The 18,836-nt window shown below is 30.2% G+C and overlaps 1 protein-coding gene and 1 long non-coding RNA gene across 2 annotated transcripts; both read left to right on the top strand.

Annotated features, from left to right (window-relative positions):
- Positions 1-1,792: 1,792 nt before the first annotated feature.
- LOC111007378 (uncharacterized) lies at positions 1,793-3,143 on the top strand. Its single transcript, XR_002600982.2, has 2 exons — positions 1,793-1,907; positions 2,125-3,143. It is a non-coding gene; the product is annotated as an uncharacterized LOC111007378 (long non-coding RNA).
- Positions 3,144-12,445: 9,302 nt separating this feature from the next.
- CRCK3 (calmodulin-binding receptor-like cytoplasmic kinase 3) lies at positions 12,446-17,608 on the top strand. Its single transcript, XM_022279397.2, has 7 exons — positions 12,446-13,423; positions 13,565-13,813; positions 14,226-14,485; positions 15,148-15,313; positions 15,410-15,499; positions 16,232-16,530; positions 17,066-17,608. Exons 1-7 carry the CDS (start codon positions 13,138-13,140, stop codon positions 17,285-17,287), a joined length of 1,572 nt encoding a protein of 523 aa, XP_022135089.1. The 5' UTR covers positions 12,446-13,137; the 3' UTR covers positions 17,288-17,608.
- Positions 17,609-18,836: the final 1,228 nt, after the last annotated feature.

Raw genomic sequence — 18,836 nt, 5'->3', positions numbered from 1 at the left:
AAGACGAGTTGGACGATTAGACGATCACTATTTTAGACAAGGTCGATGATACTTTGTTGAATAGGAGAATGAGAAGATGATCATTAATATATGGGTGAAGGACGTGTAAAATAAAAAACAAAGCAAACAATATCATATCATTGTAGAAATGTAGATGATCGGTTGTCTCTAACCAACCGTATATAATTAATACTAAACATAAATTTTATATTGACTAAAATGAAACTGCAGTACGTTACGGAAAATATTAAAAATTGCAAAGTACATTAATTTAATATAAGATGAATTTTGTTCACTGATGTCAAATTTTAAATGAACTCAAGAAAAACCACTACTTTTTCAGACCTTGGGTTTCTTTGCTTGTAAAGTACAATTATTTATTATTATTTTTTTTTTTTGCGAGTAAAAAGTACAAAAGTGCCGACTATAGATGGCTCTATAATGCAAGAAATTTGGCGATGCTTAAAGAAAACGGAGTCGAAAGAGAGCCACAAAAAGGCCAATTTTGGTATTGTATCTCAACTTTCATATGCGTGGCGTTAAATAATTGACTATAAGCCGCTTTTTACTTTTGACTCTTCAGAAAATTTTTTATGATAAAGTCTCCAAATATAAAATAATTTTTAAAAAATAGTAAATGATAAATGGGGGTGAGTAGACAACATATAGACTTCTTCAAATTAATATTTAAATTGAAATCATTAAAGCTCAAGATTTATATGATAAGTAAAAATATTATGTTAAAAAATAAAAAATAATCTGAACATAGTCCAACTTATATATTCAGCCTCTCATATTTTTGCACTTAAAATAATTGATAATAAATGAGACTAGTATATAGGAGAAATTTTATCTCCAAGACCTTCACCTTAGAGTTGGTTGAAATTACTAAAATAATTAAATTAAAGGATGATGTCAAAAGATAAAAGTAAATTTGCATCGCGGGCAAATTTATGCACGGACCACGGCGACATAGGATTCTTTATCATCAAATAAAGTTTTTATTTATAATGTCTTAATCAATTTATATATGTTCGAGTCCAAATAAATAATTAATTTTAGTGAATATTTGTGATAAAGTGTGTAACTTTTAAATTAGACTTTAAATTTGGCTAATACTTTAAAAGTTAGTTAATCGAAAGACACGTAAGGTATAGAAGTGTTTGAAAGATCCAGAATACTTAGCAGGGTCATAAATCTATCGATTAAACATATGACTTCGATAGACAAAACAAAAATAAATGAATGTAAATAACAACTTACTCACTTTTAAGTTTGCATTAAATATATAACTGAATTGGCACAGACTTTATAGTTTATTAATATTATATTTTATAAACTGTTCCTCAAAATAGTGGTTTTTTTGAACACAACGTTTGAGCTCGTTGAACTCTAATATTATATATATTCATAAAATTTCATCTCAAAACAAATTGACAATAATAGAGGCAACACATGTATATTTTATATATTATTGTCAAATCACTTTTTCAATGTAAGATCCTTAATAATTCTCAAATTTACGAAAAAAGTCGACCAAAAATGTAGATGCGTAGTGTGGTTTAGATTGATCCAAACCGATGTTATAAAGCCAACTTACCTAAACAATTATTTTAAATATGAAATAGCATGTAAGGAAGGAGCCAAATATATCTAAAAACCTACCTAAATTGCCCCTCCAGTTCTGAAAGGATGGATCAATCCAAATTTGATGCCAAACCAATTGTTTGGTCCGTTAACTTTGTTTTATTCTTTTTCAAATTTTGAAGTATGACCAATGGTTTAATTGATGTATAAGTTTGTTCTTTCCCATTCATGTTGATAAGGAAGTGACCTTCATAACTTCCCTTCAAGCAGATAATAGATTCATATTTCATATTCGATTCGATTGTAAAGGTGTTTTCAAGGTATATAACTCTATCTTTCTTTGATCTTATTATGCAAATGTGTCACATGTAATAATATTTTGAGATGAAGTAGACGATTTACTAAGATTGTACCAATTTAATTGAGATAGTTAGTTAGGTACACTTGTTAAATTATATGACAAAAATGGATTAAAAAACATAAAAGATAGAATTTTTGTTAAATTATAAATTTTGGTATGTTAAGAGAGTTAAGTAGTTTCTCTGCTAGTAAACATGTGTCCAAGCCTCAGTCCAGACAAGTCAAGGCAGAGGAAGGCTATGGGACCGGTGAAAGTCCAGTTTGGCACTGACCTGGATGCACGTGTGCCACCAGTGTAAAATATGCTGACAGGTAAAAAGCATCGGAAACGGCAGGACAACACTTTCCAATGTTCCCTATAAAAAGTAGGACCTATTACTGGCGAAGATAGGTAACTCTACGCACCTTTACTAAGTTAAACTCGATATAATCTCAAACTAATTACTAACTTAAGTTTTAGAGTGTACGTGGTCGAACACCATATCGGTGCAAGGTTTTACTTTTAGGTTATCACTCTAGTTAACTAGACATCCACCTCGAATTAGTCGTGTCATCTCAACAGAATTAATTCTTATAGTTGGGTTAAATTTAAACTTCACCTGTCATCCTTAGATTATCTTGCGCATCCACTAAAAAAAACTACACACCATTTTCCTTTTTACTCCACCTTAAATCCTAAAATACTCAACCAAATATAAAATATTAGTTCATTATCACGTAAAAAAAGTGTCAAATATCAATGAAGATTCAAACAATTTGTGAGGTTTAACTCAATCATAATAAATTTTCAAAACATAGAAACTAAATCCAAATCATATCGGACTAAATCGAACTTCTAAAACTATAAATGTGAAATTAAAATTGATGATGTATCATATACTATATGAGCTCATGTGACCGAAGGAAATTCCATGAATCTAATCTAACAACGGAAAAAAAGAGGAGTGGGCAATATTTATGAATAAGTTGCCACTCTTAGTTGTCTTGGGACGTGTGTTTTGGCAACTCACGCTTTTCTTTCTTTGGGTTTGATGGTTTTGTGGGATACTCCCCCGGAATTATTCGGGAATCATTCTGTAATTATTCTTTTTTACCAAATCTGTCACTCATGAGTTGACAGATCGGACCACCCGGGCCCCACCTTCCCAATTTCAATTTACTCCACGCCAAATATAATAAATATTTTAAATACTTTTTTTCCTTTGGTGATAAATAAATAAATAAATAAATATACTCTGAAAATTTCGTTCTTGAATGTTAGTTTGGAACTTCTTGCCTTTTGGAAATTGATTCTAATTAGGAGTGATAGGAGTTCAAATTGGTTTGGGTTGATTTTTTTTTCCTTTCAAAAAGTTAACCTATACATGGTATAGTAAATTCTTTCAGAGTTATTGTTAGATGATGGTTTCAATCGGAGTTAATTGTTATTAGGACGGGAAAAATACGATCCTCCACGTGGAAGTAGAACGATGCAAGAGATTTTGGACCTCAACATAACCTCAAAAACGGCCGAGGTGTCATAATTGAATGGATAATAACCTTTGTCAACTATTCATTCTACTACAATGATAGAAAATACGCTAAAATTGTCGTACTAATGATAACTTTTAAGTGGACCCCACAAAATCGACTTTATATTATCCAATGATGTACATGATTGATATAGCTTGTCTTGAGAACATTTCAGATAATACTGAATTGAGCATCCGAACTTATTTTCTTTTTTCGCAGACTATAAGTCCACCTTGAAATTGCTTTTCAATTGACACTTGATTCTTGATTTGTTAAACAAATAGAGAAAATGCATTTCCATATAAGTTTTGGAACATCAAAATAGGAAGTGTATGCTCCAATCATGCAAGAGATCATACACACAAAGAAAGGCAATAACCCCTCTTGCAAAAAAGAAAGGCAATTAAGCTCTTTCTAGAAAGGTCGGTAATGAAATTGTGCTGGCACATCTTCTAATTTCTATTTTGTTGGGGGCAGTTTGGGCATCATCATTTAGAGAAAATAATAATAATTTATATTCTGACTTTTTTCAAATGTTAATTTTTTAATCTAAAATTTGTAAACAGATTAATAAAATTTTAATATACAAACATATGTAAATTTTAAAAGTCTACAAAATTGAGGTTTAAATCTAAACGCATAGGAATGAAATTGATAAGTAAAAGGGGAAAAAAGGATAAAAAGCTTAAAGAGGTCTCAGGCTTTCGAACATGGCATGTAATTTTAATATTTAATTTCATCTTTGTAATTCTAAAAAGTGATTATTTAAGTTATTATTTACAAAATTTTGACACAAATTTTTGATACAATAAAAACTATTTAATACAATGTTATTGCTACTTGTTGAGAAATTATTAAATGGAGTGTCGTATCAAAATTATGATTGAAAAAATGAAAAAAAAATACAGTGACCAAAACAATCACCTTTTTAAAGTACATGGATTAAAATAGATGTTTTGAAATTAAATTGATTTTCAATTATATCATTAGTATATCAGATACTCATATTAGTAGTATATCATATGCTTATGTCAGTAGTATATTAGATGTATATTACATACATATTGCAGCACCAACACCCGTATCAGTAGTATATCAGATGTATATCACATACATATATAGTAATCAAATATATTACACTTATATTACAGATGTATATCATTTAGATAAAGTTGTCATTTTAATATTGGGCCTTTGTTTTTTTCTTTTAAACCGTTATTTTTTAAAAAATTAAATGTGGTTACTATTTTACTAATTTTATTAATTTTTTTTTGTCATATTTGCAAATGTTATTTTAGTTTTTATGAATTTAAAAATTTAAAAAATATGTGACATATTTTGAAATACATAAAAGATTTTTGGTACGTAATTTTTAAAAACTAAAAGTACACAAACAAAATAAACTATACAAACAAAACATAATAGTATTTAAACATTTTTCCCATTATTTTTCTTTTTTACACGGAGCATTTCATAACAAACCACATAAGTGAATGGTCCACTTCTTTCTACCTAGACCTTTTTTATTTTGTTTATTAAATTATTAACTTAATCCTCAATATTTAGATTTGAATCTCAATTTTGTATGTTCTAAATCTAAAACTTTCTAGTTAGTTTTGTTAAAACTTTAATAACCGTTTTCTAAACTATTTACTCATATTGTCAAAAAAAAAAAACAAGAAACTATTTACTCACTTGAAATTTTATAATCTGTTTTCTCTATTTTTTATTCGGTCGTAATAAATAAATAAAAGCACTAACTCATTACTTAAAAATATTACGTCAGGCTTCAGCAGGGTTCAGACTTTCTAGGGAAAAAAAAACTACTTTATTTGTTTGAAAGAAAAAGTAGAATGGAACTCAGCCGTTGAAAAACCATCCAATTAAAGTCGGACGAATATTTGTCAACAATCAGTGATTAGACAGGTCCCAGATTCGGTTGTGATTGAAAACTTTAAACTACTGTTTGATCATTTTTCAAATATGCCTAGTTTTTCTCAATGCGACACGTGTGTGTCAACTCGTACGTGTAAACGTGACCTCATTAAATTATTAACATTATTTAGCTTAGCTTAGGTTTATTGTATAATAGCACAAATGTTTGGTGGCCACGTCAAACGGAAGTCGCGCTCATGGCTCCACCTAAATATTCTAAAGTAAATATATATATATTTTTAAATAAAACATGAATTTTCAAATTTATCAAAATAAGATTCTACAAATAAAATTAAAACGCAAACATAAGATATTTTGAATTTGTACTATGTACTTAAAAGTTCTAAATATTCTATTAGCCACATTTAATAGTTTTTTTTAAATATATATTGAATTTGTACTTCGATTAGCCAAGTTTAATCGTATCTTCATTTTAAACCTAAGATTTAGATTATTTTATTTTAACCTACGAGAAAAGAATCATATTAATTGAGGCATGTCTTTCTTCCCCCACTTTTTTTTAATAGATATAAAATTGTAAGGGTGGAAGAGAATAATTTGAACCTATGGCCCATAGAAAAAAGTATTGATACCAACCATTTGATTTATGCCAAATAATATGTACTAAAAAAATTACTTGTAACATAATTTTATTCGGCATGAATAAAAGTTAAATTACAAGTTTGATTCTTTGAATTTTTACGATGGTGTGTGATAAATTTCTTAACTTTAAAAAATGTCTAATTAGTCCTCAATGTAAACCTTCAAAACATTATAAAATTGTATAATTGATCTCTAAACTTTCAATGTTGTGTTTATCGAGTCCCTAAATTAGCTTCCAACAAATTTCCAAACTTTAGATTTTGTGTCTAATATATCTTTTAAGATATTTTTAAAATATTTAAAATTTAATTACATATATAAAAGTAAACACAAAATTTCAATAATATTCTTGGGATTTAACCAAAAGTATACTTAAACTTTAAAGAAAATAAATATTTGTGGGTATGAATAAGACAAGAACACCTGGAAGAAAGTGCAGTTTTTATTGTATGTGAGAAAATGATGGAGTTGTTAGTCTTTTTTATTATGAACAAAAACTGAAAACTGAAGGCTGAGAGATTTTTTTATTGTTTGATCCCTGGCCAAAACCCTAGTCTCCTATTCTGGATAAGCCTCACTTGGTTGTGCCGTCTGCCCAAGAACATGTGAATGTGATATCTCACTCCATATATATCATATAATTCCCAACATCAATTTTTTTTTTTTTTTTGGATATTTTGATTGGTCAATCCTCATGGAAATCTAACAAAAATACGTTTAATGGGGTATTCTTGATTGTGATCAATGAATAATATTGGGTCAAAACAAGAGCAAGGCGCTGGTTAACAAATCTCTAGTTCGAAAATATGTCGTAGATACGGTAGAATGTGTCGTTTTATGCTCAATAATAATCTACCTGTCTTGATCTCTAGTTTGTCCCTAAAAAAGTCGTCCTCTATGTGCCTGAACCTTTTCAACTTGTGGTAGCCATTTCAAATAATGAGTAAGTATGCAACGATCGATTAAAGAGGTAGCAGATTGACTTTAATTGTATTAATGGGTTGGCTTTATTTCATTATATTTTTCTTTCTAATATCTATGAGTGTCGATTCAGCTTGCGTGTACCTCGACTAATCTCACACGGCAACTGACTGACTCTACAATATTTGATGTCCAAATATGAATTACTTTCTTTTATTATGATTATGAAAAAGTGAAAGTGGTTTCGATTTTAACAAATCTCATAAAAAGAACCGTTTTTTAATGTTATTTTGAATAGTTTTATTATCAAGTTAAAAAATTTCCACTATAGTGGTTTACTGGGCTGTTAGTGTTTAGTAATTAAGTTTTATTAAATACAAATGGTTAATTCAGGTAGAAAAACTTCCAAATTTTTGATGAATTAATTATTGTTTGTGATATAACTTAATCAAACGTAACAGTTTTATCTCATGTTTATAAATGATCAATACCAACATAGTTCAACTATTAAAATATTTTATTCTTCGATCTTGAGGACGAATGTTCAAATCTTCACTCCATATTTGTTATATTAGAAAAATTAGAATAAAAATAAAAAACAAAATAGCACGAGATTATTATGAACACAACTCGCCATTGGAGGGCTTAAGACTTTAAAATGATTAATTTTGTAAATTGGTTCGAAAATCACAGCATTACTTTATAGTAACCTCTGTTTTTGGGCTTCTGCTTGGAAACTAATTTGGGCCCCATTTAACTACGCGAAGTCTGGCCTGTAAACTAGTTTGTTGGGCTTTGCAATTAATGGACAAAGTTTTAACAAACTTTTTTAAATTTTAACAAGAGATCAGAGCTTTTCGTTGGAAATAAATGTCTTAACTAATTGAGTTAGTATAAAGTAAAAAAAAAAAAGGTCAAATTAGTAGTCCTCACCCTTAATTTGTGTTAAATTCTTTTAAGAAAATCTAATCCCTATTATTAGTCTTTATTCTAAGAATTTTGAAAACTTATTCACATAGTATATTTTCTTTAATAAAATTAGCTTTAAATCGGAGACACCAACCAATTTTAAGTTTTATTAGATGTATGAGGATAACTTTACATACTTAAAAGTATGTGAAAATGACATTTTAATCTATTTTATAATTAGTGATTGAGATATGCCGCAAATGAATCAAATAAATAGTCGTAATGATCTACTCTATTTAATTTAACACAATTATAAGTTTTTCAATTTTTTTCCCTTTTTATAATTTTTTAAGTTAACCATCCTACTCTCTTTATAATATAACCTTGGGTCTAGCCCTCAATAAAAGAAAATTCGCATACCACTTTCTACGTGTCAATTTGTGATTTGATATTCTATAATTAAAAATAAAATAAAAAGTTTTTCAACTAGTTATTAAATCCCACTAAATATAATTATTTCTAATTGTAGCTATATTATTAATAATACGCGTAGAAAAATTAATCACACCTAAACAATAAATTTGAAATAACTCTCAGGGTATTTATTTATATAGTAATTTTTATATTTGATTAACCAAGTATGACACATATTAGTGTTGTAATTCAAAGTTTTCGGCTAAGATTCAATCATTATTGCAATATTATCTCATTATTTATTGGATAATGATATATAATCATTGTCCTTCGCACAAATATTAAAATAACTACTTGTAGTATCAAATTATGCTATTTGTCACAGTGTTCAGGTACAGTGGTCCAGTCTCGAAAGTTATTTTATTATTTATCTCTAGGGTTTAGTATTTAAAACTCAGGTATAATTTATTTAATATTTCAGAGTTTATTGATATTTATGGTATGCAGACAATTATATTAGTCAGATTTGTCAAATATATTGCAATACAAATAATTTGTTGTCGATTAAAAAATAGTTAATTAAATGGATAAAATATATATTACCCTTTTCTCTTTTTTTTTTCTTTAAAATTATATATGATCCTCTTAAATGTGTTAGATGTGCAAAACATATGTTACGCTCTACTCTAACTATACTATGCAATTGTTGATATATATATTAACATGTATTTTTTTAAAATTTGCATTCATAATCAAAATTTTTAATACATTAAATGAACATTTAATATATATATTAGTTTTGAACATTTAAAACTATTCGAAAATATATTTTGATGGTTGTTTTTTTGGCAAAATTATTTAAGTAAGTAAATTCTTAAATATTACATGTTTGTAAACTAGAAAAATTACAACAAAAATGGCAAGATATTGTTTTTTTATTGCGTTTTTGGTTCTATGTTACGTTTTTAGAAAATTTGATACCAAACCTTGTTGGAGTCAAAATATTAATTTTTATTTATAAAAAGAGCACACAATTTTTTATTACGAGTTCCATAAAACCCTTTGTCATTTAGTAATAATTAATTATTATTTCCAAACTGATTCATACATCTTTACTATAGTTTTCATATTGTCTCCTAATGCTTTTATACTATGAACTTAAAAATGGCTTCACACAAAACTACAAATTTTCGGTGGCATAGATGGTGAGGGATGAACTTTATTTATTTATTTATTTAAATAATAATAATATACTCAAAATAATAATAATCACCCGCCGGCTATTATCGGCTGGTTATTCATTTTGTAGTGTTGCTGGGAAAGCGAATCCAATCGAAGCGGGTATAGTTTAGTAGTAATTGATATATATATATATATCCAACCAAATTCGATCCCAACATGATAAAAAACTTGGATTTCAATTTTATGTTTTTACTTTTATTTATTTTATGTTATTATTTTCATTTCTCAATTAAAGTTTATCCAATTATCAACTTGAACATAACTCAACTGATTAAGACATATATTTTCGATCAAAAAGATCGTGAGTCCTCAATTCCCACTTTCAAATGTTGTACTAAAGATAAAAAAATAAAATTTTACCCATAATTCGAACTTACAACCTTTTAATTGGGCATAGATATATTAACTAATTGAGCTAAGCTTCTAAACTAATAAATATAATAAAAAGTAACTTTTATATACGGTTGGAATATTTTTGTTGTGCCCTTACTAGAAACAGTGATATATGATCAATTTTAATCAAATAGTAAATATTATACGATTCGAACTCATGATATTTTAATCGGAGATAAATATCTTAAATAGTTGAGTTAAAAAAATATAGACGAACGAGTGTGCTTTACAAGTAATAAAACCACAGCAACATAAGTTATTAGCTGTGAGGTTTAAATACTAGTTTGATCATCCATCTAAATTTAACTTAACGGTTAAAGTATTTATCCTCGATTAATTGATTGCGAAGAATGAATTTAAAAAAAAAAAGAAACTAGTTTGGTCTTATATTTCTAATTTGGTTCATTTGGTCCCTATAATTTCAAAAAGTTTATTTTGATATCTATATTTTCAATTTTTATTAATTTTACTCCATATAATTTTCGAAACATTCATTTTAGGTCTGGACCATTTTGGTCAATTAATTGTTACTTTCATCTCATTTATTTTAGTATGATATATCAAATTACTAAATTGATTGAAATATAGCCATTAATTTGTATTAAATATTTTTTATCGGGTATAAAATGTATGGTAAGATTGGTCACTTTTAATAATTATGAGACCAAAACTGACGTTTTAAAACTAAATTTATTAAAATGAACAAAAATTAAAAATACAAGAGCCAAAATAAATAAAAGTTAAAATTACGTTGACCAAAATAATATTTAAGTCTATCTAAAAGTGAAAGAATGAATTTACAATTATATTTTATCCCAAGTGTTAAATTTAACCTTATCCCAAAATTCTAAAAGCTATATGTTCACACGAAATTTCCGGAGAAATTATATTTCGTGGAGTTGAACTTTTATATTTGTAGTATGTGTTGTATAGTGGATTCAATCTCTAATCTTTATCCTCTGATTCTTTCTCTTGAACTTGATGTGAAGATTGAGATGTTTGTCCTTGAATTTAGATCGAAGTTATATGTTCTTCGAAAGTTTTCAAGTCTTCAAGTGTTCAAAGTCTTCAAGTTGGAGAGTCTTCAATTTGGTGTGAATTCTCTCAATTCTGAAATTCTGAACCCCAAAATGAATGAGGTCTTCTCTATTTATAGAGGTTTCCATAGGCTTTGGTGGGCCATCGGGCTTGGGTAATTTTGGGCCAAGCCCAATTCTTTTAAATGGATTTATTTAAATTTAAATATTAATCCACTTTATTTCATGGTAAATTGGGTTTTGGGCCAAGATTGTGAACCAAATCGATTCCAAGCCCAATACCCATATGACCCAATTACATATTTTAATTGTCAAATTATCTTTAATTTTAATTTAGGGTTAATATATAATTAATCCTTAAATAAAATAGATAATGACGTGGCCGTTTATGATTGGCCAAATTTTTTTGGTTCTACGCCATGAATATAAAGTTAATAAATAAAAGAGCGATGGATATAAGATAAGAGTATAATGCTGTTGTGATCTTTATAAAACATCAATGAGCACTAACGTAGGTGACGCACATTTCAATATACATTCAAGTCTCAAGGTATTAAAAATAACAACAATTAAAATCTTCAAAAAGAAAATAATAATAATAATAATAACAACAACAATAATAAAAGAAAAACTGGAATATGGTCTGGTCTAACAATTAAAAATGGCGTACTAATCAAACCGGCGTCCAAATCATTGGCTTTCATAAAATTATTATTTATATTAAATTATTAAGGTCAAATAATTTGATTCTAATAATTTGGGATGAGTTTCAAATGTTTTAATTTAATTCTTAAAAATTTCCAGCAATTTGAACGGTCTCAATTTAATATTTATCTACGTGTGGGGAAGGAAATTACCGTGCCAGATTCGTCAAAGATATATTATTATCTAAAATTTCTAGGCAGCTCCACCTCGGACCCTTCGAGATGGGATACTCAGCTACTATTCCCTTGATTAAAATAGGCAACATCTTGAATAAACTGTTCGAGTTCGACCTGCGTGACCCGACAGATTCGATCTCAACTCCGACTAAAGTAACCGCCTGTTGGAGCCTATACCTATAAATAGAGGATCTCATTTCAATCTCAAGTATCGATTTTATCTTCGAACCTTATATTGAATATGACATGTTCCCATCGATCAAAATCAAATTAAAACTAAATTAAATTGAAATATCGAAAGCACAAAAATCAAATATTAAAAGGGACCGAAACCAAATTTATAATTTAACATATACATGAGTTCTCTCCACCAAGTTAATATAATTTTAGCTCAACGTTCATTTCTTCTGTATTAAAAAAAAATTATGCTCGTCCAATCTTTTGGTTGAAGCATTTAATCAAATATTGGTAAAAAGAATTCCAACCGTCCGATCGATTGCTGCCGAGTCACGACAAAGGAGAGTCGACGTAGTCATTGGGGCAACTTGGATCCTGGGCCGTTGATTTGAAATGGAAGTATAATTTTAATTTTTTTTTCAATCTGTCTAGACAATACCGCAGAAGTTGACGAGGCGACGAATTTTATCTACAACTACAACTACTGCGGCACAGGATTCTTTGAGGAAATGGTGTTTTCCGAGCGGTCAACTTTGTCCAACTCAATTCTCTTGCTAAACCCAGTCCATGACTTCGCATTCTTCAGCCAATTTCTGCTCTCTTCCAATTCCTCCGCTCCAATCGGGTTTCTCTCTCTCATCTCGCCTTCTCTCTTGATGTTTCTCTCTTTTTTATGTCGGCTACTGCCCTGCAATTCGTTGATTCGCCGCCGGAAGATTCTTTTGCTGCTCTTTTTGTGTGATCGGAACTTGAATTCGTTGGGCTCTGAGTTTTAGGCGATTCGGTGAAGTGGGTTTGGATCGTCTGCGTGTTCGGTGTGGAATTCGGCGCAATTTTGGGAGTTGCTTTGGGGAATTGCTGCTGTTGCGATATCGCCTTTCGTCCCCTTTGATGAGTATGGACTGATCTTGGTAGGGTTTGGGTGAATTTTGATGGGATTTTGCTGGCAGTAAGAGAAATAAACGCTTTCTGTATAGTATTGGACGCTATTCGAAGTCATAAGTTGTGGTTACAATACGATTCTGGACTTGCTTGTTGGAGTTTGGGCATAAACTGGGACCGGATTACAGATAGTTTTTACTTTCGGGTTTCTGTCGACTTGATGATCAGGATGGAATAAATTGATTAAATTGTCTCATCGCTTTCTCGGTGTTTGGTTTTCAAAGATGGCTTTTCTTCTTGTTATTTCATCGATAGTGGCTTCCGTTATGGGCATGTTGTTGGTGCAATCGCCCAGAGTATTGGCTTCTGAGTTTATGATGGAATCGGGGGTTTCAACAAGTGTCTATCAGATTCCCTATCCAGTTTCTGATGGTTGTGAACGTTATTTCGTGAATGGGATCTCAATGGACAGAACTTTGTTCTGTAAGGTGCTGCAGTTTTTCCATGGATATCCTTGCATATTTGAGAATTCTGGGGGCAGTGATGGTTGCCATTGGGATAATTCATTCAGTAAGCACCCTATGATTTGGTTTTCATTTGGAAACTTCATCATGGAATTTTTAGTTCATATTTATCATCTTCAGATATATTCTTGCTCTATTTACATGGTATATCCGTAATAGAAGTTTAACTCTGCAACTTTTTTTGCAGCTGGTCTGTCGGTCAAAGCATCAAGGAAACTGTTAAAAGAAGAACAGAAGGAGGAATACCCTAACCTTAAAGACGGTCAGAATCATGATCGGATAGCAAAAGAGGATAAAAAATCTTTTGCATCCCCAAAAAATATTGGAATTGTTTTAACTGGAACCTTCGTTTTATGCTGTGGCGTCCTCTGTCCTTGTTTTTATAGAAAGAGGAGACGCACTGTTCAAAAAGCTTTAGTCAAAGAACAACAATCGGGTGAGTCATTGGTTCAGCCTGAACTTTTTTTGTGTGATTATTAGGAGTATTGCTACTAATTGATTCTTCGTCACCTATGACATATCAAAGCCATTAAAAGGTTAAATTGAGAGTGACGGCTCAATTTTGAATTTTTTTTTTTTTTTTTCCATTTAGAATGGCCATAGCATAGCAGGGTTGAATATTTTAATTCTTTTATCTGAGACTTTTTGTTCACTTTTCATTTACTTGTGATTTGTACAAAACCTATGTTCATAGCTGTTAACTCATTCTTCTCCATATGTCATTGCATGCAGTATGTTAAAATTGTGTATTTTTTCTTTACTTTTATGAAGGCATTGCCCTTCTTTGACATTACCTGGTGAGAATCAGACGTGCTTGATAGTTGAGTTATGGATTCCTTTTTTTGCAGTGCATTCAAGCTCCATTGAAGTGATGAGCTCTGCTCCTGAAAAGATTCCACCAAGTCCACTTCGTGTACCACCTAGTCCTAGATATTCTCCATCTCCTAAACTAAAACGGCTTGGATCAGTTCATCTCAATATGAGTCAAGTTGTAAGAGCGACTCGTGATTTCTCACCATCTCTACGCATAGGTGAAGGAGGTTTTGGAACTGTCTACAAAGCTCAGCTGGAAGATGGGCACATAGTTGCCGTTAAACGTGCTAAAAAGGCAAGTACCAAATCTTTATGATGGTTTTATGTATTCCACTTTTACTAAACAGTGATGATAATGTGTTGTAAAATCTCAAATTCTATGTATAATGTTCGTACATGGACCCAATCCCCCATACAACCTCAGTTAGCGGGCACATGCCATCATGATATGTTAACCTTAAGTTTCAACATGCCTAATGCTCTGAAAAACACTAGAGCTGACAAGTATACTCCCAAGGTCCCAAACTAGACTACTTAGAGAAATTATTAATTCCCATAAAGGCATATAGTCATATCAGTCTTGTTGGACATAGTCACCTGCGATGCGACAATAAAGGTGTTCATTGGTTTGATTTGGTTGATTTTTGTTCAAATGGAAACTAAATCGATCTTCTCAATTTTTTAATAAACCCCTACTGTACAAAATTATAAAAAGTCGAAAACCAGTTTTGAATGATTGATTTAGTTTGGTTTTTTTCATTTTATATAGAATTTGAGGAAAAGTTAGATTTTGTGACATATAATATAATGGCCATGTTGGATGAAATTAGTAACGTCCAAGATTCTATAATGGAGTCAGATATAAAGGTTCCTTTATCCATTTTATTTTATTACCTCTGTAATCAGTAATAGTTCTTTGGGAACTTATATTGTAACCCGAACCCAATTATTTTGCAGGAAATCTTTGAGAATTCACGAACTGATTTCAGCAGTGAAGTAGAATTACTGGCCAAAATTGATCATCGCAGTCTGGTTAAGCTGTTAGGTTATGTTGACCATGGAAATGAACGCATTATCATTACGGAATATGTAGGAAATGGTACTCTTAGAGAACACTTGGATGGTAATGTTCTACCCGACGGAAGACTAGAAATTAAACTGCTGTTTAATTCTGATGACTCCATTGACGCTCATGACTGCTCTTCTTTTGTCCTTGTAGGTGTGCATGGAAAAGTATTGGATTTTAATCAGAGACTTGAAATTGCCATTGACATTGCTCATGGACTAACTTATCTCCATCTATATGCAGGTTAGACACTCCTTTATTCGTTGGCTTATTCTGGTAACGTCAAAGTCATTTTTTGATATCAGGAAGGCTAATTTTGAAAGTCGATAAAATTACCTTCACATCATATCAATTTGATTGTTTGTGTGATTCTTTAATGTATAGAAGTGTTTGTTTAATTAGCAATTTGTATACTTCATTAAGCTTCCTATTTGAGACTTATTTGGGAGAATTTATCCAAATTAGTATTTATTTTTTAAAACAGTTTTTAAGAGATGACTATAAAAGTTAAGATTATTTGGGCTTGCAATTACTATTCATAAATCTCACAGTAAGAACTACTCCAGCTGATATAGAAAATAAGTCATCCATAATTGAGAAAATAACTTCTAAAGACTGTTATTCAAATATGCTATTGTTGAACTTTTATCTAAAAAAATATAATATTGTTTCTAAAAACAGTTTCTAAACAGCCTTCACAATGTCATATTTTATTTGTTTTGAATTAGTAATTTCTTGAATATGATTAAATAACTATGAAATGTTATTCAATAGTTTATGATTCAATAATATTTTGTGCAACTCACTAGCAACTACTCAACTAGAAAAGTTGAGTTATAATTATTGTATCAATAAATTGAGTTTTATATGGAACTAAATCTTCCTGCTTAGATATCTCGCAGTATTTTTTCTGATGATGGTATTGGATCATTTTCTTTTTTCAGCCAGTTAACATTTATTTCTTGTTTACGATAGAGAAACAAATTATTCATAGAGATGTCAAATCGACCAACATTCTTCTTACTGAAAGCATGAGAGCGAAGGTGGCGGATTTTGGATTTGCAAGGCTTGGCACATTGGGTACTGAACAAACGCACATTTCAACCCAGGTGAAAGGAACAGTTGGTTACCTAGACCCGGAGTATATGAAGACTTACCAACTTACTACTAAGAGTGATGTCTACTCATTCGGGATTTTACTCGTCGAAATTCTAACCGGACGGCGTCCGTTGGAAGCAAAGAGGCCTCCTGAGGAGCGGGTCACAATAAGATGGGTAAGTTGAACATTCTAATCATTTTCTTGGACACTTCTGTTAGGAATCATGGACGGTTGTAAGAAACTTGTTAAGTTCAAAAGAAGATGGATAATTGTTCTGTGTTTGCGATGAAACCTCCGAAGATGGATCCGAAAAATTAGAGCTTTTTCATCTAGAATCTGATGCTGCATCAACCTCTGATTTACTAATTTAGGTCTCTTTTAACTGACTAAATTCTGACACATACACTTGCAAGTTTAGAGTGTTCTTTACGTTCTAGGATACAAATTTTACATCTGATCACATTCTGTATAAAAAGTTTATAAATTTACCAGATGGCATGTAAACTAATCGTTTATGAACCATCCTACCACTGTGTGTTATGGTTCTACAAATGATCCTTTTAATTCTTTTTGAAAGTAGGAACGTTACTCATTGTTTCAGAACGAGCAAGCCTTCATTTGTTTTGTCTGTTCACTAGATTTCATTTCATTAGTGAGTATGAGGGCCCAACCTCTCATGTTGCTCTTGGTTTACACATTGGTATTTGCAGGCTTTCACCAAGTATAGTGATGACAAAATACTGGAAACGTTAGATCCTTTACTGGACGAAACTGTGGACGTGGAGATTGTCGTCAAAATGTTTGAGTTGGCAATTCAATGTGCAGCACCAGTACGAGCGGACCGTCCAGACATGAAGTTAGTTGGGGAGCAGTTGTGGGCAATAAGAGCAGATTACATATCACAGAAGAAGGATAAGGCAAGATTTCCATGAAGAGGTGTGTTGTGTTTGAAACTCAAACTCCAAACTCCATAGTTGATCAAGCATAGTGTGATTTCATTAGTTTACCATGTCATTACTCATTAGAAGTTCACCTCCACCAGAGTTTAACTCGTCTATAAATTTATAGTTTCTTTTTTTCCTTGGTTTTTCTCCCTGTTTATTTTTATTTTTATTTTTTTAAATTCCCCCTCAGTTACCCTGTTTTTAGTTTAAAATTTTTGTTTACGATTTAAATCTTTCTAAAACCCCTTTGTACTATTGTGTAAAGAAAGTTAATTTGTCTCAATTTGACGGTATAAGTTTATGGTCTTACTTTCATTGTCTACAGTTATTGCCAAGATTAGTTATAAGAAGATCTCGACTAGGTTAAAAAACATTTTGGTCACTGTTACTTTCATTGAAGAGACTGATTTGGTTTCTGAACTTTAGTGCGTAATAATTTATGTAGTTTATAATTTATAACAATTTAATCCTTATCATGAAAATTAATTTTAAGATTTGATAGAGATTTTTGTGTAGAAAATTAATTTTAAGATTTGATAGAGATTTTTGTGTAGAAAATTAATTTTAAGATTTGATAGAGATTTTTGTGTAGATTGATGTGTGGTCAAATGTGTTTATAAATTATGAATATTAAGTTATAGGATAGAAATGGACAATTTTGATAGGTTTTTTACAAATAAGTTTGAATTTTTAAATTATAAAGGTTAAATTGTTATATACTAAAATTTAAAAATTTTTGTTAATAATTTGAAAATATGTGAACTAAAGCCATTACTTTTCTAAAGTTACGAGAGTAAAAGTATTTTTTAATCTAATAAATATTAGGTGGTTTTACAAGGTAGATTAGATTAATTTAAGAAATAATGAGATCTTAATAGGATGGGTTTATGGGGTACATTAGATTAATTTAAGAAATGATAAAATGCGAATTTGAGGAGGTATCTATTTGTTCAGTTTTAAAAGTGAGTTTGATCTCTGACCTCTAGAAAATAGTTGTAAAAAGTTGATGGCGTCAAAATTTCGTTAGGGGTATAACAATGGAAAAATAATATGGAGTCGTGGACAGGGGCATGACAAACTGAGCAAACTACAAAAGAGGGAGGGAAGAGGGAAGAGAGAAGAGATCGAGAAAGGACACAATAATAATTGAAAAATAATATAAAATTAATAAATAGCCAACTTTGCTACAGACCTTTCATAAAATATTTTAAATAGAAACCATCTTCGAACTCAACTCAGAGATCAAATTGAATTTTACTTTTCAAAAAAAAATATTTTTTTTTAATTATATTTGATGTTAATAAAAGAAGAATATTTTTTTCAAATTACACATCTCTCATCAAGGGAGTATATTTCATGCTATACGTTCCATTTCAACAACCAATTATCTAATTTAAATTACAAAACCAAACATAAAGTGAATAATTTGTACATCAACAGTCGATTGAATTAAACAGCCAACTTGACCAAAACTTAATCAGCACACACTTGGCCACTTGACCAATATAAAAAAGTAGTGAGTTCGAATGATACGGAA

This window comes from Momordica charantia (genome assembly GCF_013281855.1).
Source record: "Momordica charantia cultivar OHB3-1 chromosome 6 unlocalized genomic scaffold, Mcharantia_2.0 BLBB01000006.1, whole genome shotgun sequence".
Classification (NCBI taxonomy): Eukaryota; Viridiplantae; Streptophyta; class Magnoliopsida; order Cucurbitales; family Cucurbitaceae; genus Momordica; species Momordica charantia.
Note: the sequence above shows the minus strand (reverse complement) of the source record. Positions and strands in the feature narration are given on the sequence as shown.